Source organism: Aspergillus udagawae, assembly GCF_001078395.1.
Source record: "Aspergillus udagawae IFM 46973 DNA, scaffold_9, whole genome shotgun sequence".
NCBI classification, from domain to species: Eukaryota; Fungi; Ascomycota; class Eurotiomycetes; order Eurotiales; family Aspergillaceae; genus Aspergillus; species Aspergillus udagawae.
This window is the reverse complement of record NW_025091272.1, coordinates 516,001-540,957: the sequence shown is the minus strand read 5'-3', so window position 1 is coordinate 540,957 and position 24,957 is coordinate 516,001. Positions and strand designations below refer to the sequence as shown.

The 24,957-nt window shown below is 52.9% G+C and overlaps 9 protein-coding genes across 9 annotated transcripts; 5 read left to right on the top strand and 4 right to left on the bottom strand.

The window, feature by feature from the left end:
* Nucleotides 1-117: 117 nt before the first annotated feature.
* On the bottom strand, nt 118-3,032 carry Aud_010433 (secretory pathway Sec39 family protein; the record flags this gene model as incomplete). The annotated part of the gene is made up of 3 exons (XM_043295276.1): nt 118-1,231; nt 1,292-1,448; nt 1,502-3,032. 3 exons carry the CDS (start codon nt 3,030-3,032, stop codon nt 118-120), a joined length of 2,802 nt encoding a protein of 933 aa, XP_043151211.1.
* Nucleotides 3,033-3,266: 234 nt separating this feature from the next.
* On the top strand, nt 3,267-3,800 carry Aud_010432 (uncharacterized protein; the record flags this gene model as incomplete). Its single annotated transcript, XM_043295275.1, has 3 exons — nt 3,267-3,294; nt 3,419-3,555; nt 3,654-3,800. 3 exons carry the CDS (start codon nt 3,267-3,269, stop codon nt 3,798-3,800), a joined length of 312 nt encoding a protein of 103 aa, XP_043151210.1.
* Nucleotides 3,801-5,477: 1,677 nt separating this feature from the next.
* On the top strand, nt 5,478-11,364 carry Aud_010431 (DNA-binding ATPase; the record flags this gene model as incomplete). The annotated part of the gene is made up of 4 exons (XM_043295274.1): nt 5,478-5,488; nt 5,563-5,580; nt 5,637-11,006; nt 11,070-11,364. 4 exons carry the CDS (start codon nt 5,478-5,480, stop codon nt 11,362-11,364), a joined length of 5,694 nt encoding a protein of 1,897 aa, XP_043151209.1.
* Nucleotides 11,365-12,169: 805 nt separating this feature from the next.
* Nucleotides 12,170-14,310, bottom strand: Aud_010430 (uncharacterized protein; the record flags this gene model as incomplete). The annotated part of the gene is made up of 2 exons (XM_043295273.1): nt 12,170-14,131; nt 14,260-14,310. 2 exons carry the CDS (start codon nt 14,308-14,310, stop codon nt 12,170-12,172), a joined length of 2,013 nt encoding a protein of 670 aa, XP_043151208.1.
* A 388-nt stretch (nt 14,311-14,698) lies between these two features.
* On the bottom strand, nt 14,699-16,087 carry Aud_010429 (putative erythromycin esterase; the record flags this gene model as incomplete). Its single annotated transcript, XM_043295272.1, has 1 exon — nt 14,699-16,087. The coding sequence occupies one exon, from the start codon at nt 16,085-16,087 to the stop codon at nt 14,699-14,701; it is 1,389 nt and encodes a 462-aa protein (XP_043151207.1).
* A 302-nt stretch (nt 16,088-16,389) lies between these two features.
* Nucleotides 16,390-17,561, top strand: Aud_010428 (uncharacterized protein; the record flags this gene model as incomplete). The annotated part of the gene is made up of 2 exons (XM_043295271.1): nt 16,390-17,236; nt 17,290-17,561. 2 exons carry the CDS (start codon nt 16,390-16,392, stop codon nt 17,559-17,561), a joined length of 1,119 nt encoding a protein of 372 aa, XP_043151206.1.
* A 216-nt stretch (nt 17,562-17,777) lies between these two features.
* Aud_010427 (putative inositol phospholipid biosynthesis protein Scs3) lies at nt 17,778-18,819 on the bottom strand (the record flags this gene model as incomplete). The annotated part of the gene is made up of 2 exons (XM_043295270.1): nt 17,778-17,879; nt 17,929-18,819. 2 exons carry the CDS (start codon nt 18,817-18,819, stop codon nt 17,778-17,780), a joined length of 993 nt encoding a protein of 330 aa, XP_043151205.1.
* A 1,006-nt stretch (nt 18,820-19,825) lies between these two features.
* On the top strand, nt 19,826-21,057 carry Aud_010426 (uncharacterized protein; the record flags this gene model as incomplete). The annotated part of the gene is made up of 4 exons (XM_043295269.1): nt 19,826-19,931; nt 19,986-20,234; nt 20,268-20,820; nt 20,856-21,057. 4 exons carry the CDS (start codon nt 19,826-19,828, stop codon nt 21,055-21,057), a joined length of 1,110 nt encoding a protein of 369 aa, XP_043151204.1.
* A 1,135-nt stretch (nt 21,058-22,192) lies between these two features.
* Nucleotides 22,193-24,387, top strand: Aud_010425 (DnaJ and TPR domain protein; the record flags this gene model as incomplete). Its single annotated transcript, XM_043295268.1, has 3 exons — nt 22,193-22,859; nt 22,911-24,072; nt 24,123-24,387. The coding sequence occupies 3 exons, from the start codon at nt 22,193-22,195 to the stop codon at nt 24,385-24,387; spliced, it is 2,094 nt and encodes a 697-aa protein (XP_043151203.1).
* Between the last annotated feature and the right edge of the window lie 570 nt (nt 24,388-24,957).

The window sequence follows — 24,957 nt, the reverse complement described above, 5'->3', positions numbered from 1 at the left end:
TCAAGTCTCAACGCTAACCGGGCCAGACGCGGGACCAAACGCCATGTCATCATGGGCAAACATCACAAGCTCAGCCGAGAGCTGAAGCGAACGCGAAAACGAAAGAAGACGGTTTATTTACGATCGGTTGACAGGCTGCGCACCGAGAACCCAGCCGATCCCGCTTGCCAGCCCGCCAGTCACCATGTTACTGACCACGTCTCTCTTGCGGACTCGGCCCTCCTGCGACTGCGGGCTTGATTCCTCGTGGGATTCGCGCGCTCGCGACGACGGTGTCATTTCGTCTGGCGAGGCGGCTGCCGAGGCAGCGCTGCGTAGGGGGAAAGCGTTCTTCTGCAGGGCGAGGGCGGCGCCCCGGGCGACTTCGAAGAGGCCCATGGGTGCGTCTTCGAGGTGGGAACGGTGCCGTTGGGCGCGGACGCGTCGAGCGTGTTGCTGCTTGGTGTCAAAGGCGTCCTGTTCCGTGTCTGTTGGGCCGAAGCCGCCGGGAAGGGTCGTGAGGCTGTCGCCCTTGGCGTCCCATATCTCTTCTTCTGCGCTTTCCTGGGCGCGGAGGACGTTCATCTCCTCGTCGCAGCGACGCCATGCGCCGAGAATCTCTGGGAGTGGGTCAGGATATGGAACGAGAGTGAGCGCCAGGGAGAGGAGCTCCATGCGCTGCGAAAGCTGGGTGATTTGGGCTTGCAGGGACGGCTCAGGGGTAGAAACGGGGGCGCGGTAGCGGCCGGCGTTGTACACAGCGCGCCAGGAGATGTCGTCTTTGACGTTCGGATTTGTGAGCGGCGAAGCGGTAGGTAAAAGTGAAGGGGGTGTGAGACGAGTGAGGATGTAAGAGTATGCGGTGCCAAAGTCGTTTGAGGAAAGGGCGGATGAAATGGCCAGAGACATGACGCGCCGCTCAGCTGTAACCACCGCATCTTCCCGCGATGTAGGAGTGGCCCCGAAATGTGATTCGTGGTCTTCGGAAGAACCGGTGGGCAGCCCGGCCTCGACCAGATTCCGTCCAATGGAAAGTAGATCGTCGAGTTTTGTGTAGCTCTTGGGATTCTGATCGAGCACCTTTTCAATCAAGGAGAGAGGATCGGGGTGGACTCGGATGCTGACCGGCTGAAAGGGGACGCCATGCTGCAGGGTTAGAGAGTAGAATGACAGAGCGTGAGTTGCTGCTATGAGCGCCTGGATTTGTTTCAAGGTTACGGAAGTTGGGAAATGTGGTTGGAATGCTTGTAGACTGGTACCCGCAACAGAGCCTGTCAGTTGAGTATCTGGATAGGACTCGCACGAAACTCACATCTCATAAGCCCTCTTCATTCCCCCTCGCGTCCTATTGCCGTTGCTGGCGTTGTCATAGGCTGCAAAGATAGCGTCTTGAACCGCTTCTTCGACCTGGTCCGGCTCCAGAGGAGGCGGGTCAGACCTGGTGTAAATATCCACGGCCAGGTGATATTCTAGAGTCAATCAGCACATGTCAAGTGAGAAATTGGCAGTCTTCGAGGCTTACCTTTGGCTTCCAACAAGGCTCTCAACACCTCTGTTTCAACAGTATGCCGGGAGACCTTCCAAAACAGTCCGTGACAGGAAGGACGATCCACGTTCTGTTCGGGCTGTTTCGCCTGCCAGTCGCGAAGCCACAGCAGCTGTTCACGAACCTTCTTCCAATCACGACCAGGAGTGGCCTGCTTGGCAATCGAGCTGACCGTACTGCGAAGCTCTGCAAGTTGCATATCCTCGGTGCTGTGCAGGCACAGGTTTGCAGCTTGCCTGCAGGGTATTGAAACGCCCAATTCATGGAGCACTTGCAAAGAGAGAAGTAGTGCGCTCAAGAATGAGACCGAAGAAGCAGACGGTTGAGTCAACGGGTTTGAACTCAGCAACAAGGCGTTTTGTAACAAACTGACTCTTGATGTGGACGGAATCTCACCCGCATCGAACATCACCGAAGGAAGCGCGGAATCCTTGCATACAACAAACAGAGAGTCTTGAAGGTTGAGTAACTGAGCCACCCTTGTTACAATCTGCATTGAGTCCTCCAGAGAGGAACTGCTCGTATCAGGGTTTGCGTATACAACGGCAAAGCCTGACTGGCCATATCGAGTCCGCATTTCCGCCAATTCGTCCTGTGTCGGTTGTTGATTCTCCTCTCCGTAGCCTCCAAGGTCCACGTCCTCAGGCCCATCCCAGTGAACAAAGGCGTTGACTGCAGTATCATGCTCCACCAAGCTATGCGACAGCAACCATTCATTTACCTGTTGCCATATAGCACCAGTTGTCGTCTTCGGGCGGTGGCTGTCCTGAGGGAGGGATATCGCACTCTGACTTGCGTTCTCATTGAGCCTGCGTCGTTTCGTGCGATTGCTGCCATAGATCCACGCACCCACCAGCCCACGGAGGTTCCTCGCGATGTCCATCTTGTCGTTTCTCGGACTCGTCATAGAGAGCAGAACGTTGATCGCGGTGGCATCGTCCATCGACTCTAATGTATTCAAGGAGAAGGTCTCATCTTGACTCGGGTAGTACTCATAGTTCAGTCGGAGGAGCGGTAGAATGCTAGAAATCAACCATGTGCGCACAGTGGACGAGCATTGGTAGAATGGCAGAAGAAGGTCAAGGATGAGTGGCTGAAGACCGGTCTCGGAATCTATGCGATGCGACCGATGGATAAGGAACTGAGTCAAGAGGTCGGAAGGCTCGCTATCCTCGTCATCAGGGTGTCTCAGCGGCAGAAGACGAAGCTTCCTAACGCGTTTTCTCGCAATAGTCTCGGGAAGGTCCTTGACAGCAGAAAAATCGACGTCACCTGCAGAAGGCTCGATCGAAGAACCAGACACTAGTTCTTGAAGCACAGATGTATAGGCCTGCGGTTCTATGCTCTCTGGAAGAAAGGTCAAGATGATTCGCAAGAGACGCTCCAAGGGTAAATAGCTGGGGAATTGGGTGTGGAGGAGTGGCAGATGAACGACATTGCCAGTGGCACAAAGCTGCGTTGTTAGAAGAATCGCATGAGCACGAGATATCGCTGTAGAAATCGCCATCGCGAGTCAGACTCCATGAAATATCGTCTCATGTCACAATCTTGTCGATAACTCTCAAGCCTCCCAAATCGAAAACGTAGACGTCAACGGGGACAACAGGCGGGGCGCTCGGACCACCTGGCGGAAACAGGCGAATCGACGCTTGACTAAGGCACAGTCGCATCCTCACCTCCGCCGCTCCAATCCGCAGTCCTCTGCAGTCCAAGTCCTACTCTTACGCCCCCCAGCGACACAATGGCCTCTGGTTTCGGTCTCAATGGCGGTATGTTTTACTCTTCCTGTGACTTTTGCGTTCCAGGGTCGCCTCAATTGTTGATACTCGGCTGTCACCGTCACTCGACTTCATCCATGCGGACTCCCCGGCTAATACTCCCGTGATTGTCCAGGTCCCTCACGCTGCTACGGTTTTTGGCAGGAGGTTCTAGGATGCTACGTTGTCAATGCTGGAGAGGGTGAAGCCGGCAAGAAGAAGTGCATGCCCGCTCTGGAGGATTACTATGAATGCCTGCACCACCGGAAAGAGGTACGCCCTTTGCTCTGGGACTTCTTCTGTTCGATTTGCGATGGACGGCTCGTTCTGGGATATTCGAATACTGGTGTGATGGTCTGACCGGCGTATAGGCTCTCCGAACGATGAAGATGCAGGCCGCCTACCGCAAGGCCGAGGCCGCACACCCCCGTGAGAATGCGCCTAAGGCAGAACAGATTCGCAGTTTGGGCCTGTTAGGGAAGGAAGAAGAAGCCTCTGCGTTGCTGGCCAAATCATAAGGGGGGAATTGTACGCATATCAAAGGGGTGCGGTTACGCGTTTGTTGTCTTTATACTACCATCAGTCATGCTGTCGCTTTACTCAATGGAGTTTCCAACTGTACAGGAACAAAGCTTCCAGCTTCCATATCAACCACTTACGAATAATGAGCTTAGTGCATTCTCGATCGGATGTCTACGCTTAAGAACTTCACTCGTGTCTAAAGTCGAGCTCGAGTGTCATGGAGGTTCGTCTGTGGAATAGAAGATCGATGGGGAGGTAGATCCCGGTCAAATGCTCAGTGAAATGGCTGGCTTATATAAATATCTCTGGCACCGTAGAGGTGAAAATCATACAGTCACTGATCACGATGGAAGATGTCCGTTCTGCGTAGAATACACTATGCGACCGAATTGAAGTCAAGTAACTCTGATCAGGGAGAATTGAATCAACAGCCACACCTGGATCAATTAGTGAATGAGAAAGCTAGACCGTCTGGCGGTATCTCTAAAGTAGCGAGAGTGACTAATACGCAATCGAGATAGTTGGCATTGAGAAACGTCCCAAAGGTCAAAAACATACTGAAACGCTGCAGGTACGGAATAGCTAAGGTCGTACTGTCAAGCAGTCTCTAATTGATAGCTGACTTGTCAAACTGAGGTATCCTTCAAGTGATCAACGCAAGGTCAAGTATGCACATGAGGAGATCTGGCATTTCTTGGCGTGTTGGTGGGAGATTAAACAAGCTATGAGGCGATATATAATTACACAAGTTTGAACTATATTTTGATGAACGTGTTTCTGCAGAAAACTTTGCTTGAGGGAGAGTCTGTAAATATGAGAGCCAATCTCTTCTTTTCAATCGACGATATAACTTCGAGATCCTTCCTATACCGTAACTACCAACTGGAACCTCGGTACCCTGACCATATCACCAGAGGGATCTGGATGTCCATGATCCAAACAGACCATCATGACTCTCTGTGGTGTCTCATTTGCAGGAAATTTCACGGCCGTCGATCCAGGTGAGGGATGATCACGTGATATTAAGAAAACCTTTACGGTAGTGGAGACAGCTAAGCCTTTATGGGACTAGCGCGTCTGGTACAAACATGGGCGGGCGCGCCCAGCCAAAGATGCCCCCAATGATATAAACAGCCTGCGTGACCTCGAGAGGAGAAAAAAAGGTCGATGATCCAAGACGGACAGAAACAGAAACAGGACAGGACAGGTTACCTAAGGAGCCACCCGACTGATACCGATTCCATCTATACCTACGGAACAGCCACACTTGCAGGCAAGCAAGCAGTACAACATCACTGTCCTGTAACCTCTGTTTGTTTTTTTATTATTTCTGTTTCTTTTCTCCTATTCGCCTTCATTCATTCATACTTCATATCTGAGTAGTATTATACTCTGTTCCTCAATTTCTCCATTCACTTCTCCGTCGATGGCTGTGGCGTGGGTGTAACGACCTCGTGTATTTTACCATACCTCCCTTGATCTCCGTTACCTGCCTACTTCCTCACTTTGGCGTCTCGGGAGGTATTCTCTTCGTCATCTTCTTTTCTTCTTGATTGTTTTCTTATGGAAATTCTTTTATACCCTGCGCGCATAATCCTTCGCGATTACAGTTCGCTCTTCCTGATTTAATCTCTTATCATATTTTGCCCTTACATCCAAGTTGACGAACCACCATGACTTCCAGGTAAGTGATCGTGTCCGTCATAATCCGGGCGTTTCCGTACCGTATACAAATGGACGCTAACCGTTTACGTTTAGACTTGATCGTCTTGTCACGTGAGTTTACTCTCAGTGAGCCTCTTCTTGCCAGAACTGACCAATTACGTTTGCAGATTACTAGAGACTGGCAGTACGCCTCTCATCAGAAACACTGCCGCCCAGCAACTGGCAGATGTGCAAAAGCAGCATCCAGACGAATTATTTAATCTACTCGGACGTATTCTACCGTATCTTCGATCCAAATCATGGGACACAAGAACCGCTGCAGCCAAGGCAATCGGTCTCATTGTCGCCAATGCAGACACGTTTGATCCTAACCGGGATGACGGCCAGGAGATCAAGAAGGCCGAGGATGATGATCTCGATGTTGACATCAAATCAGAAGAGGAGCTGTTGTTCCCGACGGACGATTCGCTGCTCCAACTGGAACGTCTCGATCTCTCCTCTATCCTGAAATATGGAAAGAGACTACTCGGCAGTGCAGGCAAGGAATATGAGTATTCTCTCGCCGCTATGGATCCTGCTTCCCGACTGCAGCACCAAAAGAAGACCTTGACCTCCCGCTTGGGTCTCGCAGGGGAGTACATCGAAGAGGACCTAATCAATGACAACGACCTGGTTTCGAAACCGGTTGTGAAGGAAGAGCCATCCTTCGTTGCACCGCGCGAGCACAGCATTCAAGGCACTTTCCAGCCTCTGGCGTCGCCGATCGAACCCGCGAATGGAGAGGAGTCCGGCTTAAGCAAACGGCAGCTCAATCAGCTGAAGCGAAAGAACAAGCAAAGTGCCAGAATGGGGGCCAATAAAGTGCGTGTGGTTGACCTGTCCTCGCGGAGAGCGTCGGAGAACGTGACAACACCTTCAGTTGCCACACCTTATCCCATCAAACCAGAAAATGGAGACGAGCCCAACGGCGATTCCAAGCCAGATTATTTCTCGTTAGAGCGACCCGCCGGCGATGATGATTCGAAGATTGTCTCGGAATTTAAAGGAGCGCCGGTTGCGGAAAATCCATTACTCCAGCCAGAGCCCACAGAAGAAGGCCCCAATCCGAACTGGCCTTTCGAGCTCATGTGCGACATCCTCATGGTCGATCTCTTCGACCCCAACTGGGAGATCCGTCATGGTGCTGCGATGGCTTTACGTGAGGTCATCCGCGTCCAGGGTGCCGGTGCTGGTCGTGTGCAGGGGAAGAGCAGGGCTGAGAATGATATATTAAATCGCAAGTGGTTGGACGACCTTGCGTGCCGTCTCCTGTGTGTGCTCATGCTCGATCGCTTTGGTGACTACATCTCAGATAACGTCGTAGCTCCCATCCGAGAGACCGTCGGTCAGACGCTAGGTGCACTCCTTTCTCAACTCCCATCACGGTCGGTCATTTCTGTCTACAAGTGTCTCTATAGAATCATTATGCAGACTGATCTCGGCCTGGAACGACCCATCTGGGAAGTCTGCCACGGTGGCATGATCGGCCTCAGGTATCTAGTAGCAGTTCGAAAGGATCTGCTCGTCAAGGATTCCAAGCTCATGGATGGCGTGCTCGAGGCTGTCATGAAGGGCTTAGGGGATTACGATGACGACGTCCGTGCCGTGAGCGCGGCAACGCTCGTCCCCATTGCAGAAGAATTTGTCAAAACCCGTCAAAGTACTCTGGGCACCCTGATGACCATCGTTTGGGATTGCCTTTCGAACTTGCAGGATGATCTCAGTGCCAGTACAGGTTCTGTCATGGACCTTTTGGCGAAACTGTGTACATTCCGAGAGGTCCTCGACGCGATGAAGGCCAATGCAGCGGTCAATCCGGAATCGTCGTTTGGTAAACTCGTTCCTCGCCTCTACCCGTTTCTGCGACATACAATCACTAGCGTCCGTTCCGCGGTTCTTCGAGCCCTTATGACATTCTTGCAACTCGAGGGCGAAGGCACCGATGAGTGGGTTGACGGAAAGACAGTGCGTTTGATCTTCCAGAATCTGCTAGTGGAGCGGAACGAGGGCGTTTTGAAGCAGTCTCTTCAGGTTTGGTCAGAGCTGCTAAAATCTCTGGAGACTCGCGGTTCCTTCAAGCCAGAAAGCGATCTCCTTAGTCACATTAGACCCCTTATCACTCTAAGTATGGGTCCTTTCGGTGTTCCGCGATATCCGATTCCCATGGACGCTTCTTTGTTTATCAAACCGTCGGGTCTGCCTTTTCCGTCAAGCGCTGCGGCTCCTGCCAGGTCATCTCCCTCTAGTAACACGCCTGAGGGAACAAAAGGTCGTCGGCGTAAGTCCGAGAAGAAAGAAGCGCCACCACCTTCCGCCCACAATGTCGACGGGCACATGCTCCAAGGCGACATTGACCTTGTGGGTGCGGATACCATGCTGAGGTCGAAGATGTACGCCGCAAGAGCTCTCGGCCAGTTCCTATTTTTCTGGGACAAGAACCAACTCCCGAGTTTATGGCAATCTATCTTGGAAGGACTCAACCATTCGGCCTCGACGTCCCAGCTCTCTTCGGCCATGATAGTGGAGGAGTATGCCAAGCTCTCTGGACCTAGTGGCAGGTATACCTCTACCTTATGTGAGCAACTGCGCCCAATCATCGAAGGAGAGCGTCCTTTGTGGTATGGTGACATTGCTTGCTACCTTCAAGTCGCCCGCGCACAGTGTCACTCCCTTTTGAACACATTCCGCGACCACGCACATGTTCCTGGCTCAAGATTGCCCGTCCTCGCCGTCATCGTTCAGGGTGATGCCGAGGCTGGACCTAATGCGTTCTCGCTGTCTGACGCCGAGAAGGTCATTGGCCCAGACTTTGAGCGACTCAAGAAGAGCCTTACTCCGGCTCAGCGCATTACCGCTCTCCAGGTCCTCAACGATACTCGCGCAACGGCTGAGAACGCCATCAACGAGGCCAGGAATGTCAGAGAGCAAAGGGACTTGCGTGTTCGGGCTGCCGCTGCAGGCGCACTGGTTGCTTTAGGCGACATTCCGAAGAAACCAAGCCATATTATCAAGGGAATGATGGATAGCATAAAGAAAGAGGAGAACGCGGAACTGCAGCAGCGCTCTGCCACTGCTATTGCCGCCCTCGTTGAGTACTACACCACTTCCACGAAGCGAGGACCCGTCGACAAAGTTATCGGTAATCTTGTCAAGTACTGCTGCGTGGATACTTCCGAGACCCCCGAGTTTCACCACAATGCGACTCTCGAGAAGTCTATACTGTCGCTCCGTAAAGAAGAGGACAGGCGCGATCATCCAGATGCCGCCAAGTTCGAGCAAGAGGCCAAGGAGGCTCGAATCATGCGTCGTGGCGCGAAAGAAGCTCTCGAGCAGTTGGCCATCAAGTTTGGTTCCGAGCTCATGGACAAGGTCCCTAACCTCGCTGCTTTGATAGAACGACCATTGAAAGAAGCTCTTGCCGGCGACGAACTTCCGGCGAACATTCGTGATCCCGAAAACGACCTTGGCCAGGAAGTTGTGGATGGATTGTCCACGTTGCGTGCCATCCTTCCCAAATTTCACTCGGGGCTTCACCCATGGGTCGTTGATCTCATGCCGCTTGTAGTTAAGGCGCTTCAATGCAAGCTTTCTGTCATCCGATATGCAGCTGCCAAGTGTTTCGCCACTATCTGCAGCGTCATTACCGTCGAAGGCATGACCATGCTGGTTGAGAAGGTCCTGCCTATGATCAACAATGCTCTGGATGTCCACCACCGTCAAGGCACCGTCGAGTGCATCTATCATCTTATTCATGTGATGGAGGACGGCATTCTGCCTTATGTCATCTTTCTCGTCGTTCCTGTCCTTGGTCGGATGAGTGATTCGGACAACGAAGTCAGGCTGTTGGCTACAACGTCTTTCGCAACCTTGGTGAAACTGGTTCCGTTGGAAGCTGGAATCCCTGACCCACCTGGTCTGTCAGAAGAACTGCTCAAGGGACGTGACCGGGAGAGGCAGTTCATGGCCCAGATGTTGGATGTACGAAAAGTCGAAGAATTTAAGATTCCCGTGGCCATCAAAGCGGAGCTTCGACCTTATCAGCAAGAAGGTGTTAACTGGCTCGCCTTTCTCAATCGCTACAACCTTCATGGCGTTCTCTGCGACGACATGGGCCTGGGTAAAACTCTGCAGACCATTTGCATTGTCGCCAGTGACCACCACCTGCGGGCGGAAGAGTTCGCTCGGACTCAGAAGCCTGAGGTCCGGAAGCTTCCTTCTCTGATCGTTTGCCCGCCGTCTCTGTCCGGACATTGGCAACAAGAACTGAAGCAATATGCCCCATTTCTCAACTGCGTCGCTTACGTCGGTCCACCTGCAGAGCGGTCAAGGCTGCAAAGCGCTCTTCCTGACGCTGACATTGTCGTGACATCCTATGATATTTGCCGCAACGACAACGAGGTTCTCAATCCGATCAATTGGAACTACTGTGTTCTGGATGAGGGCCACCTTATCAAGAACCCCAAGGCCAAGGCCACGATCGCAGTCAAGCGTTTGCTTAGCAACCACCGTCTGATCCTTTCGGGAACTCCTATCCAGAACAATGTGTTGGAGCTGTGGTCTCTCTTTGACTTCCTTATGCCGGGTTTCCTTGGCACGGAGAAAGTCTTTTTGGATAGATTTGCCAAGCCTATCGCGGCCAGCCGCTTCAGCAAGTCGTCTTCCAAGGAACAGGAAGCGGGAGCTTTGGCTATTGAAGCCCTGCACAAGCAGGTTCTTCCCTTCTTGCTACGTCGCCTCAAGGAGGAAGTCTTGAATGACCTTCCGCCGAAGATCATCCAAAACTACTACTGCGACCCCAGCGAGCTCCAGAGGAAACTGTTTGAGGATTTCACCAAGAAAGAGCAAAAGGCTCTCCAGGACAAGGTGGGAAGCACCGAGAAGTCCGACAAGGAGCACATCTTCCAAGCCTTGCAGTACATGCGTCGTCTCTGCAACTCCCCCGCGCTTGTCGTCAAGGAAGGTCACAAACAGTACGACGAGGTTCAACAATACCTTACTGCCAAGCATTCCAACATTCGGGACGTTGCCCATGCGCCTAAGCTCAGCGCATTGCGCGACCTGCTCATCGACTGCGGTATTGGTGTTGACCCGCCAAGCGAGGGCGATCTGAGCGGCGCCAGCTATGTCAGTCCCCACCGCGCCCTAATCTTCTGCCAGATGAAGGAGATGCTGGATATCGTGCAGAGCGAAGTGTTCAAGAGGCTGCTCCCGTCCGTTCAATTCCTCCGTCTCGACGGCAGCGTGGAAGCTACCAAGCGTCAGGACATTGTCAACCGGTTTAACACGGATCCCAGCTACGATGTGTTGCTTCTGACGACCAGCGTCGGTGGTCTCGGTCTGAACCTGACCGGCGCCGACACGGTCATCTTCGTGGAGCACGACTGGAACCCGCAGAAGGACATCCAAGCCATGGACCGCGCCCATCGTATTGGCCAAAAGAAGGTCGTCAACGTCTACCGGTTGATCACTCGCGGCACCCTGGAGGAGAAGATCCTGAAGTAAGTCCAAGTCCCCATCCACCGCCACAAAGAAGCTGCTCGTAACTAACCAATTTGTTCTAGTCTGCAACGATTTAAGATCGACGTCGCCTCCACAGTGGTCAACCAGCAAAACGCCGGCCTCGGCACAATGGACACAGACCAACTCCTTGACCTCTTCAACCTAGGCGAAACGGCCGAAACGGCTGAGAAGCCCAGCGAAGCGGCCGGCAACGAAGTCGACATGGTCGACATCGACGGCAACGTCAAGGAGAAGGGCAAGAAGGGCTGGCTCGACGACCTCGGCGAACTCTGGGACGACCGCCAGTACCAGGAGGAGTACAATCTCGACTCTTTCCTGGCTACCATGAAGGGCTGATCGGCCCATAATTGCTGTCAAAGTTTGTGGCCTTGCATTTTCACTCCTATCTGTCGTCTTTCGGGTTGCGGCCGGTTTGAGCGGGCTTTGGCTTTGGCTTTGGCTTTTCCCCTGTTATTTCTTTCTACTGGCGTTGGTCTGGCTTGCTTTGGAGGGTCCGGGTACCTTAAGACGAGACGAGACACGAGACATGGAGGATAGACACGACGCATGGGACTGAAGTGAACTCTTCTCTCTTTTTCCTTTTCTGTTTGTTTCACTATGATGATTTGTCCCTTTTTCTGTCCCTTATCTAGAGCTTTCTAATTCCCTGTACTCTTACATCAAAACTCTTCTGTACATATACAGCATCTTTATGGGTTTATGATCGCATTATGGTTCATCTTTTCCTACTTTGACGGACTAGATAGAGCAAAGGAGTCAATGGTATCAGTCCGTAGACCTTGAACTCAGGAATTCCATTCTGGTACCCGTACAGACAAAAAGGAAGAAGAAACAGTGAGGGTGAGTTGGTGGCTATCACACTTTCAATCAATCAATCAGCCACATCCAGAAAAATTCGTAGAAAAGAAACAAACAGACACCGTCATACGCCGGTTCGTAGTCCCAGTCAAACGCAATCCAAGCGCCTCATATGAAACGAAGAGGGACAAAAAAGCAGACCGTTGAATAAGAAACATAGATACACTAGACAGCAATGCGACTGTACGATCGTAACCACTGTAGAGGTTTCAAAGGGGTAAATGAGCATGGCCATCTATGCAGGATTAGAACATTCGTTAAACAGGATACATGCAGTCATCGCTCAACGACGGTGCTTGGGCTGAGCTAGCATGTTCAGGCGACTGATGCTGAGAACGCCTCGGCTCTTCGCTCTGGCGCTGGCGGGTGTACCCGTACGGCTGGAGATCGAGGAAGTGCGGACAGGGGTGTGAGTACGGGCCTTGATAGGGCTGATGGTCGCAGGAGTCTTTGCCGGAGATGGAGCGCTGAACTTGAGTCTCTTAGCGCTGCGAGCATCTGAAGTGGAATCTGCAGGAGGCACATTCTCGGTATCCACTTCGTCATCAGTCGCCTCGCGGTGTCTCTTCTTGTTACCAATGCCATGGGGCACACCAGCAATGTCAGGTAAGGTGGTGGCCTTCTTATTTCCAATTCCATGCGGCATACCTGCAACATCGGGAAGAGCGGTCGACTGAGCGTTGACATTCGATAGGCGGACATGACGGATGGTTGGAGTGCCCTCCTGACCTGATCTGATAGAAGCGGCCGAGGTCTTCTCCGGTGTCAGGACAGGCAAGGTGGGATACACAATGTCCGACGAGGTATGGGAAACAGACACTGTGACCTTACACGGAGAAGGAGAGGGCTGGTCCAGCTCGCTGTCAACTTTGGGGGCTGGAGACTTGGTGGTGGGAGTAAACTCGACCCGCTTCTTGGGCGAAGGCGTCGGAGCAGGCTCTTCGGACACTGAAGGCTCACGAGACGCGCCGAGAAGAAAGTTGGATGTGAAGTCCGGAGCAGCAACATGAGTGCCTGCAGCGATCTTCGCAGGATCGCGGGAGAATAAGGGCTGATGGCGGCGGAGGATGGATTTGAGACCGCCCAGTGTGGGCAAGTTGCTCTTGATACGTGGGTTGAAATCGGTCTGGGGTGTGCGTGGGATGCCAGCAGGCTTCGAGACGGGAGATCGTGTCAGCGAAGGGATCATGCTGGTCCGAGGTGGTTTGAGGCTGACGGATGAGGTGCGTGCAGCAGAGGCCCGCGTGGGGGTCATCAAGGAACTGCGAACAGTAGATCTAGGACGCGGAAGAGTCGACTTGGGGGTCTGATCTGCCTCGGTGGTGGGACGGCGAGTCGAAACGTCGTCAGTCTTGTCATGCTTGACACGTTTCGCACTTGGCGCGGCTGGGGCAGGAGAAGGCTTCGCCGTCGACTTGGGAGGCGACTGACGCCTTGACTCAGCTTCATCAAAGCCCGCTTTCGAGTTGGTTCGCTTCAGTGTCGTCCCAACTGGCTGGAAGCGGCCTGGCGTAGCACGGAACGCGGAGGGATGGTTAGCGATGGAGTCCATCTTCTTGAACTCCGCCATATGAGCGCTGCTGAAGCGGCCGGCCTTGCCCTTGGGCTGTGCAATGCGGCGGTCTCTACCATTTAGCCCTTCAGCGCCACGGTCCGCAGCATGTTGCTTATCCTTTTCCAGAACCATTTGGGCCTTGATCTTGGCGACATCCTCACGCACGCTCTCCATGAGTTTTTTTGCCTCATCGCTGAGCTGAGACTCTTGGCAGGCAAATTTGAATTCGAAACCGGGAGTGCCGTACTGGCTCGAGGGGGAGGCCTTGGCTTTGCTGGGAGTATCATGGGCCACGGTTTCCCTCACCACGTTTCCATTGGCATCTTTCTTGACAGGGTTGAAACCAAGGATCAGACCCGAGTCCGCTTGCTTCGTGGTACTCTGATGGACCTTGCTCGGATGCATCTCGTCATGGGATGGGCGGGTTATGGCGCTGGTTGGGGTTTTTGCACCGATCGATTTCTTCGCACTGGAGGGGACGGGTGTTTTGACACTGGATGGCTTGGTCGGAGTCTGGATTGATTTGGTGGGCGTTTTAGTGGCGGTATGAGATTCGACATCACGGCCTTCGTCGCGTTCCATCACGGCGGGAAGCTTCTTTCTCTTCTTGCTCCCGTCTTTGTTTGCGGAGTTTTGGTCGTGATTGTCGTTGGCGTTCTCATTGAGTGTCTCAGACTGAGACTGCGGTTCCTACAGTGAGAAGCGAGGGTTGTCAGTACTATTGAGATGTAAGGACACTCTAGCTTCAGAGGCCGCTGGTAGACGTTTTTGATAGCTTCAGGCGCGTCGCATATGCAATTGCTAAGAGGGGATCCCACCTCGGATGACGCCTTTTGGCTTCTGAGGCGGGCGGAACGGCGAACCGCCATGATTGTGGATATAAAGAAGGTAGATCCAACAGAAATCCGCGATAGATACAATGCTTAAAAGAATGACAACAGGACCAAAAGGTAAGTAAGGAGGATACGTATCGAGGAAAGGGATGGATAGCTGAGGGCGCAAGGGAGATGAAGCTATTCTGGAAGCGAGAGTGTAAACAAAACAACAAGACGCGGGCGGTGAGCTCTTTTTTTGACGTCAGTTGCTAGTTTCTCCCACCACCACTGTCTAGTACACATCATCAATATTGCCACCATCTGTCATAGCATGACATGACATAATGCAAGAATCAGTCGATCATAACGATATTCGGCTCTTATACAATCATTCGACCTCTGTGGATCACTAACAACACTACTAACAGTCTGATTAGATACACTATAGGCCAAATGGATAGGTCTCATCCTGTCCCAAAGGAGTTTTTGGTTGCACCCTCTCCAGTGCCTTGACGGCTTCAGTAACGTCGAACCAGATATACGCATCAAATTGATTGTGGAGATACGCCTGCGAGTAGTGAGAGGCGCGCTCTGTGCCCGGCCGATATATGACCCCAATGAACCGCTCCAGGCGGGTATTTTCAGCGGCCATCGCCGTACGCAAAGCAGGATCGAGGTGTTCCTTGCGCAGATCAATCACAAAACTCGGGATCCCCGTATCGTGGGCGATGATCTCCCAGCTATCATCACGAGACGGCCGCACCTTCATCACCTCCATATCGTCGTCCCAGTCTTGGGCGGCGGCCACGGTGCCGGTATGCGTGCCACATCCGAGGATTGCGACATTCTCGCGGCCAAAGTTTTCTCGGATCAGCTGGCCGATATTGACCTCGTTGCGGCGCGTACCCATGCTGGTATAGCGCGCATCGCCGCAGTGCGAGTTGTGCGCCCAGACGATGGCCTTGGCGTCTGTGGGCTTGTGCCGGAACAGTCGTCGCAGCGTATCAAACATGTGCGTGTCGCGCAGCGTCCATGAGGAGGCGGAACTGTAGTACATGGCCTTGTAGTACCGCTCTGCATCGCGAACGACAAACGCGTTCTGCTCGCTGCTGTGGAACTCATCCCCGTCGTGCACATCGTGTTGCGCGTATTGCAGCCGCTTTTCCAGCAGGTCGCGCAGCATCTGCACCACCGCGCCCTCGCAGTCCTTCATCCCCCGGAGCGCGGCCAGCCCGTACGCGGAAGGATCGTCCACCCAGGGCTGGAGGCAGCCGTACCGGCGGCGAGCCTCCTTGCCCGCGGGTGGATCCACCCGGTCCAGGTAATCGATGACGGCGTGGATCGACGCGCCCATGCTGTAGAGATCCAAGCCGTAGATACCGGCCTTCTTCTCGTCGGGCAGTTTGGAGTTGCGGTCGCGCATCCACTCGACGAGATCCTGCATCTCGCGGTTGCGCCACATCCAGGTGGGAAACCGGTTGAAGGGCTCGAGGTCGCGGGCCTTACCGCCAATGCCCGCCTTGGGGCCGGGACGCTGGCGGACGTAGCGATCGATGGCCTCGGCGTCGGGCCAGTCCGCCTCGAGGGCCACTATTGTGTAGCCATGGTGCTCGATGAGCCGCTTGGTTATCTCCGCGCGCGCGGTGTAGAACTCCGACGTGCCATGGCTGCCGTCGCCTAGTAGCACGACCTTGTAACTTCCAAAGTCATCAAAATGTGAGCCGAAGCTGGGGTCCGAGATGGGGGGCAGCGGGCGGGCTGCCTGGGTGAAAAGTTGCTGGAGTTGCGCCATAGGCCGAGAGCGAGTAAAGAATCGTCGAACAGACTTCATGAATCAAGTCATTGTCGATGGCAAGGAGTCGATATGCGCCTCGACTACTAAATACTCCAATATTAATACTAGTGGTGGCCAGCGGCGAATGAAATCACCTCCTCGTCAACTCTACTATCATCATGACTTCACCACAGCATATCGTACCATGAACCTCAACAAACGCATTATTATATCGTGTAGCCCCAAAGATGAGAATCGAAATCTCTCGCAAATAAGCAATGAATAATCTCCGCAGAGTCTTGCCCAGATTTAGATCCCTATCAGCTAGAGTATTGACAATAAAAAACCGTACCCTCACAATGGCCACACCCACAAGCAGCCCCTCCCCGCGCCTCGACCGCTTCCAACAAGCCGTTGAATCCCTGTACGGCAGCTTCTCCTCCATCCCAGACCCCTACGCCTGGACCCCGCCCCCGAACTCCGGCGGCCACCGCGGCCGCTACCTGTGGACCGACGCCTTCGGCGTCCTCTCCCTAATAACCATGCACCGCGAATACGAGAAGTCGCTGGCTAACGCGGCCCAAGCCCCAGACGATCGGTACCTGGTGCTAGCGCGGCGCGTCGTGGAGACGGTGCACGAGGTCCTGGGCTCCACGCGCGACGGCAGGGCGCGGCTGCCCGGAGCGACGGAGGAGAATCCGCTCGGCGGCGGGTTGCGCATCGGGAAGATAGACGAGCGTGGCCCGGACGCGGACGGCCAGTACCACCACTACCTGACGGTGTGGATGTTTGCGCTGAACCGGCTGTCGCTGGCGACGGGGGACCCGGCGTACAACGAGCAGGCGGTGGCGCTGGCCAAGGCGATCCACCCGCGGTTCTTTGTGCATCGCGAGTCTACACGGCCGCGGATGGTCTGGAAGATGGCGATGGATTTGTCGGCGCCGCTGGTGGCTTCCGAGGGGAATCTGGATCCCATCGACGGGTATGTGGTGTTCCGGTTGCTGCAGGGGGCGGCGATGCAGGCGGGTGGACGGGCGGTGCTGGCCGAGGAGATTGCCGACTACAAGCGGGTCATGGAGCGGAAGGGGCAGCATTTTGTGTCGAGTGATCCGCTGGACCTGGGGATGACGCTGTGGACGGCGCATTGGTTCTCGGAGAAGGAGGATTGGGCGGCGAGGTTGGCGGGGCGGTGCTTTGAGCAGATTTGTATTCCCTGCTTGTTTTCACGTCGGCTGGAAAATGAATGCTGATGGACACAGATGATCTGTTTGAGATCAACCGCTACCTCGAACGCAATATCAAGTACCGGCTAGCGTTCCGCGAGTTCGGGACGTGTATGGGCATCCAGTGTCAGGCGGAACAGACCACCGAGAAGGATCGCGCGGTCGACCTCAAGGTGTACGCCGATGCCATCATCGCGGCCTGGGATCCGTACATGGAGCTGTCTCTCGCGACAGACGTGACGCCAGACGACCTGCGGCCCATCACTCGGATCATGTATGCCGCAGCGTTAATTCCTGGAGGTGAGTAACAACAGCCAGAAAGAACAAGAAGAAACTGACAGCAGGTGCAGCCTTTCGCAGCGGGTATCTGGGTCCTGAGCCGGAGTGTCCAGAAAGTAGGTAAGGCAAAAACTAGCGATGTATACACGGTTGCATTCAGAGTATATATACCGATGCACAGAATGAACTGGAAAAAAAGGCCCCTACTCGTACACCAAGTCTATCATGCATACGTGTTGCCATTCTTATATTCCAGGAATTCCAACGATATCCCTCCAGGACGGCACACTCAACGGCAAGATGTATACAACGTAGACCGTCCCAAGAGCAATCAACAGCCCAGACCACTACGCCATTAGCAATGCATGACCTCTCTTCCCGGATAAGAAAACATACCTTTTCCAACCACGTGTGGAACCAAATCGAGGTCATAAACAGCATCCACCATCCCAAACCCACAACAGCCCCTACCAACCGTAAAGACCAAGTCCGCATCCAGTCACCTTCCTCCTCACTCTGAACTTGTACCTTCTCAGCCTCACTCTGACCAGAAACCTCCCCATCCATCTTCTTATTATCCTCAACACCCACAGAAACAGCCCTCATCGCCCCGACAGCCTCAAAAACCAGCATCGACGTCGCAAGCACAAGCATAAACACATGCCCACTCACATCATGGCCCCCGGCCCACGAACCCCCAGCCGCCTTACAAGCCGCTGCCGTAAACAACTTCTCTAGTCCCGCAGAAACAGACCCCTCCTGCGCAACAGCCATCGCCGGATTCGTCGGTGTCTCCGCCACAATGCGCTCGCATTTCCCGCCCGTAATCACAAAACTGCGGTCGATAATTGGGGGCCCAAAGAACCATTGTGTCGTTAGGTACCACACCAGCGTGGCCAGGCTGTATCGGAGGGCGGCCTGGGCGAGTCGCCGCGGTTGGTGTGTGGAAGTAGCAGTGTAGGCGGGTTGGGAGACGAGCAGGGAGACGAACGCGAGCGTGGTCCAGACCCAGCCAGCCTTGACAAAGTAGAGATTGAAGATGTTGTCCTTGCGAGCGAAGTAGTTGACAGGGTTTGGGGGGGAAAGGTTCACGTTGGCGGCGATGGAGGGGGCCAGTGAAACGGGACGCGCGTGATGGGTTTGCCGGGAGCCTCGGGCTGTGGGAGAAAGGATGGAAAAGAGCGATCCCACAAGTAAGGTCACTGGATAGATAAGAAGAGCCGTCGTTGGAGACCGCATTGTGGTGGTAGATGCAATTGAACGGGGTGATCGCTCTCGTGAGGCCATTCTGCCGGTGTATGTGTCTTGCGGTCGAAATCTTTTTTAATTTCTCTGTGCAAGACGGAACTGGAACTTGAAGAGAGAAAGTGTAATGTTATACAATAATCGACGAAGACAGAACTAGTCTAACATCATTTACCTCTCTATATGCTGTGGTAGATGAAGAAAAGGTTCAAGGATGACGTCGTTGTGTGTCCGGCGAAGTTCTTGGCTTGTACGGAGTAGTGGTCACAACAACCTGGACTGGTACCTGCAGATTATGTCATTCATGAGTCTATCTCTAGAGAAGAATCAACATCAACCGTCTTACAATAATATACCGGACCATACCCGGGTGGCATGTCTATGTCCAGAAGGTCCAGGGATTGAGAGAAATAGCTGTGATAAAATCCATTCATTATCCTTCTGAAGATTACTGGGAGGGCAAACAAGTAAAAAGCAGCATGTCCGCTACCGTCGAAGTACCAAAAAGGTCGAACTTCCTAAGCTAGGCAGTCCCTATTCAATTGAAAGCACACAAGTCGCGAGAAGACCGAGGTATTGTCAAGGGAACAGACATGCTAGGATCTAAGAAAGAAGGACTGGCTGCAGGAAGAGACTAAAGTGAAATGGACTCACCGTGCAATCGCTCCATACTGACAACCCTAGATGATACTACTAGACAGAAGCATGGTATTCTGGTCACCTCCAGACACGGGCATCCATAGGTAATCTACAGCCTGGTGCAAACCTGATGAATCTCAATATTCACTAACTTCACTCCCATAAAGAGTTCGCCATTCACTGTCCATTCTTTATGGAACTCCTTAGCACTACCTATGGTAGTCACTACTTATACTACCCCTCATGTTTCAATTCGTTAGATAAAGAAGAGATGAATCATAATGCATGAGAACAAGTGTTACTACCCTCTATATCAAACTAACCTATTTTATCTGCTGAAGCACGTGCACTCTATAACCCTATCTCACCTGCATCTACATCAACATCTACAGGATACATCTACAACATTATGGACTCTAATACCACTGGCAGTATGCAGCTGCAGCAAGCAGAGTTCCATGTTCCAGCTGAACAAAGCGCCCAGCATGGTCATCATGAGCAGAATCAGCACGAAGGTAGGCCTTCTGCTACCAGCTCGTTCCCAGACTGATCTGACTGTCGATCCGTAGGAATGGAGTCCACATTTCCTTCGGAACTGACCATGTGCTACGAAACACTGAGTGTCAAAGATGCCGATGAGAGAGCCGATGGCCACGTGGAGCAGAGAGGAGAATGCCAGGCTCGTAACGACATGGCCATGCCAGTTTTTGCTCTGGAAGCGGCCGTAGAGAAAGGTAAGGCTGTGTTCAGCGAGCTCCTCGGGGTTTTCAACCAGTCCCATGTGTCGACTGGAGATACGAATTGGCGGGACGCTATCAGTGAACTGCTTTAATCTGCTAGAAAACCGAAAGTCGTGATTGGGGTGCTCGGGGTCACGGGCGCGGGCAAATCATCCCTTATCAATGAGATCATTGATGAGGAGGGGATGCTGGCGACGAACTGTATGCGTGCGGCCATGGCGGTTGCCACCGAGGTCGCTTATAATGATGGCCCTCGGCGATACAAAGCGGAAGCTTTTCAGTTTATCCAGCCTAATGAGTGGAAGAGAGAGCTGGAGATCCTGCGCCATGAGATGCTGGACGAGAATCCGGATATAAACGCCATCAAGACTACCAGGGAGAAGATCAACGCTGTGTACCCTGAACTGAATAACGGGAATCTCGCAGATACCACGATGGATAGGCTGCTTGGCCATCCGCGCCTCGCGAACCTGCTTGGATCCTCGCTCTTCATCGAGGAAGATGACCCTCGGATCTTTGCAGACAAGCTCAAGCCCTACATTGACAGCAATAGCGGAACAGCTCGAAAAGACGCAGGTCTCTTGCCGCTTATCAAGACAGTCCGTCTGTACGTCAAAGCCCAGGCGCTAGCAACTGGCGCGGTCCTGGTGGATCTTCCTGGCCTGTATGACTCGAACGCTGCTCGTGTCGCTGTCGCAGACGACTATCTGAAGCGCTTGGGGCGCAAATCATGGAAAAGAGTGCCCAACGAGTGTCTGAAGAGCTATTCAACATATTGGAAAAGACGGAGGGCAAAATCACTCGTATGATCCGCGCAACCGTGAGAGAGTTGGCGCGCAATTACCACACAGCGATTGTTACACCACAGATCATCAAGCTCTCCGAGCAAGAGTTGAACTGAAATTAGAAATGGCTGAAGCCATTTGCAACGCAGAGCAACATCTCATATTGGACCAACTTAGTCTCAGTGTTGAGGATGGTCCGGCATCAACTTCGGCGGACGGTGGAGACGGGACCACAAGCTAAAGAGCAGACTGAGGATCAAGAGGGCCCAGGGAATAGTTTATTCCGATTCGAAATGTCGGTCTGATCTGAGTACTATAACAATGCCGTGCTCCATTCCAAACCCTTGGGTTCACCCATCGGAACCACAGGATCGGGTACGTGTCGACTTCGGACTCGATTGCGGGCGCTTGGACCAGTGGGTGATTCGCCAATAGTCAATGCTTCAACTGCTGTCAAGCACTATCTAGATAGTAGTTAGTCTAGATCGTCTGTCACTTGCAGATGTGTCCTTATTTTCATGCAATGGAAGATGGAATACCTGCTGTTTTATCCATAGTAAAGTGACAACGTCGGACCTGTCTAGGCTCTTCATCTCGAGGACTTCGTAGATAAAGTGACTCTACCTGCGTCAGAATTATAGCTAACCGCCAGTACTTCTGTCATGTCCACGGAAGAATCGACGAGCTTCCACAAATGCACGCTAAGCCAGCAGTAGCATTTGATCACTTTTACCAGCCTCCTGGTTTTTTCTGTGAGGCTAAGTACATGGGGTGGAGGATTGATCACAAGGTAGATAGATATAATCCAGAGAGGATGATCAGAGAGGATAACAAGTCATCATTAATTTATTAAACTTCATTCTCCGCTAAGATTGTTGATGAATTGGCTGCTCTCTCTCCTCTCTGCTATACAAGGTAACACAAGTACTTGAGAGCACATGACTTTAGCATTAGCAGCAACAACATTTTCTATTATGGCATTCTTCTCCTCCTAACCACATCCCATTCACGACGCTGTGAAAACACCGTGAATTGATTTTGGATATCTGATATTCTTCTTCATCTCTTCCTGTCCATCTTGATATTATTCACTATCGCCTACTCTCACCGGTATAACAGCGGGGGAGTATCCAGATAAACATTTCCACCGCCTTCGTTGACATTCGATACGCTCGACCAATCAGCGACTGCAGTTTTTTATAACCAGAAAAAGACCAGAACAGGAAAACGCCGCAAGAGGAAGAAAAAGAGATGGTTCTTCCTCAACTCTTTGCCCGTCACAAATCCAAGCGGTCCACTTCCTCCAAAGACGATTCGAAGAAGACTTCATCTCCAAAAAGTCCTCCTCTATCGACGGAGACTCTTCCCTCTCGGTCATCCTCGACTTCAACTTCTTCGTCTCGCCACTCCCCCAGTCATCATCCTCATTTTCGCTCTCACTCCACATCCACCGCCGACACCCGTTCCTCTTCCTCATCATCCATTCATCCGCCGTCCTCTCAGTCCTCGAGGTCGTCCAAACCCAAGTCGAGATCTCAGGCCTCCGCTAAATCCAAATCTTCCTCGTCCAAAGACGCCTCCGCTGCGAGGTTCAGTTTCCCTACCTCCCGGCTATCCTCCACCTTCGATCGTTACTCTCGCGATCCCGACTTTCATCCTTTGAATCTTCCCCCCGACGAGCTACGTCGTTTATCCGCCATGGCTTCTGCCGCCGATCGAAGTTCAATGGATATCGATTCGCCTGCCTCTCCTTCCCAGAACACCAATGGTGTGAACGGCGCTCAGACTGACCGGACTCCTACCCCGCCGCCGCACAAGTCCAATGGCTCGGTCGCCGAAGCCGACTCGTTCAAATTGGCGGGCAATAAATTTTTCAAGGACGGAAATTACAATCGCGCGATTGAAGAGTTCACCAAAGGTGAGTATGCATTTTCGTATGTAAAGTAGTCCCACAAGGCTAATTGGTTAGCCATTGAAATCAACCCCAGTTCCTCCATCTACCTCTCCAACCGGGCTGCGGCATATCTCTCTGCCAACCGCTACCTCGAAGCTTTAGAAGATGCAGAGCGCGCTCTGGAGCTGGATCCCGACAACTCCAAGATCATGTATCGTCTGGCCCGCATTCTGACTGCTCTGGGACGTCCGTCCGAGGCTCTCGAGGTTTTGTCCCGTGTTCAACCCCCCGCCTCTGCGACCGACCGTGCCGCTCCTGAAAAGATGCAGCGCTTCATCAAGCAAGCCGAGGAAACCCTGGCGGAAGACCGAGGTGTATCGATGGTGCTGTTCTGCGTTGAGCAGGCACGGCAGCTGCTGGGCCGCGGAGTCAAGGAACCCCGCAAGTGGACTCTTCTGACGGCCGAAGCACAACTGAAGATGGGTAATGAAAACTCGTTGAGGAAAGCGCAGGATATCGCCATTTCTATGCTCCGCGAGAACAACCAGGACCCTGATGCCCTTATGATCCGTGCTCGTGCGTACTACGGCTTGGGAGAATCCGAACAGGCTCTGAAAACACTCAAGATGTGTCTGGGTTTGGATCCCGACATGAAACCGGCGATCAAGTTGCTGCGCACCGTCCAGAAGCTTACACGCACCAAAGAGGAAGGAAACAAAGCTTTCAAGGCCAAGGATTACCGCAAGGCTATCGAGCTGTGGTCCGAAGCGCTCGAGGTGGACCCTCAGAACAAGGACATGAACTCCAAGATCCTGCAGAACCGAGCTCAGGCATACATTAACCTGAAGGAATATGAGAATGCCATCAACGACTGCAATGAGGCCTTGAAACTGGATCCCTCGTACCTCAAAGCGCAGAAGATGCGCGCCAAGGCCTACGGTGGCGCCGGCAATTGGGAAGAGGCTATCCGCGACTACAAGGCGGTAGCAGAGGCCAACCCCAGTGAAAAGGGCATTCAGGAGGACATTCGCCGCGCAGAGTTTGAGCTGAAGAAGGCTCAACGGAAGGACTACTACAAGATTCTTGGTGTCTCCAAGGACGCATCCGAGTCGGAGATTAAGAAGGCCTACCGCAAACTCGCCATCCAGTACCACCCTGACAAGAACCGGGATGGTGAGGCCGGTGACGAGAAGTTCAAGGAGATTGGAGAGGCCTACGAGACTTTGATCGACCCTCAGTAAGTTTCCCGCCGACCTGATGGCTCCGGTAGATTCTAACATCATATAGGAAGCGCGCTGCTTACGACAATGGCGATGATCTCATCGACCCTGCCGACATGTTTGCAGGCCGTGGCTTCGGTGGTATGGGCGGTATGGGCGGTATGGGTGGCATGGGAGGCATGGGTGGTGCCACTCACATCAATATCGATCCCAGCGTTCTCTTCAACATGATGAACGGCGGCGGAGGATTCGCCTCGGCCGGTGGCCATCCCTTCGGCGGCGGCGGCCACCACCATCAGTCTCAGGGCTTCCCTGGTGGATTCCCTTTCTGAACTCAGACTCAACCCGACAGTTTGAACCACGATAGATGAAAAAGATCGTGAAGCGATGTGATTGATACCACAACGACGATAGAACTCTTCTGCTTTGGTCTTGCCTCCTTCATCTGCATAACAGGCCGCTCCGTGCATATGTGTCGTCTTACAAAATATTCCCTGGTTGCATTGCATTGATGGTCTCGGACTGCTCCTGATGCCTGATGCGATAGATTGGCGTCCCTTTTGTTTTCAATTCTTTGCCCTTTTTTCCCACTTTTATCGGCCTGATGGTAACCGGGTCGAGGTTCTTTATCGTTTTGTTTCACTGGCTTGCCACGTATCAGTGGGATTCGAGCAGAAGCAGATCATTTGATTTGAGGCGTGGCGGAAGACATTGTAAGGCGTTATATACTCCATGTACGGTTACTGATTTTTGCTGGGGCATGATGATGCCTCCGTTTGATATGAATGATACATTTTTCCATGGTCGATTACTTGTTGGGATGTTCTCATAGACATGGATACTCAAGTTTATGCCATTGCTGATTCATTCGCGCTTCAGACGAAGACTCTTTCTAGATCATC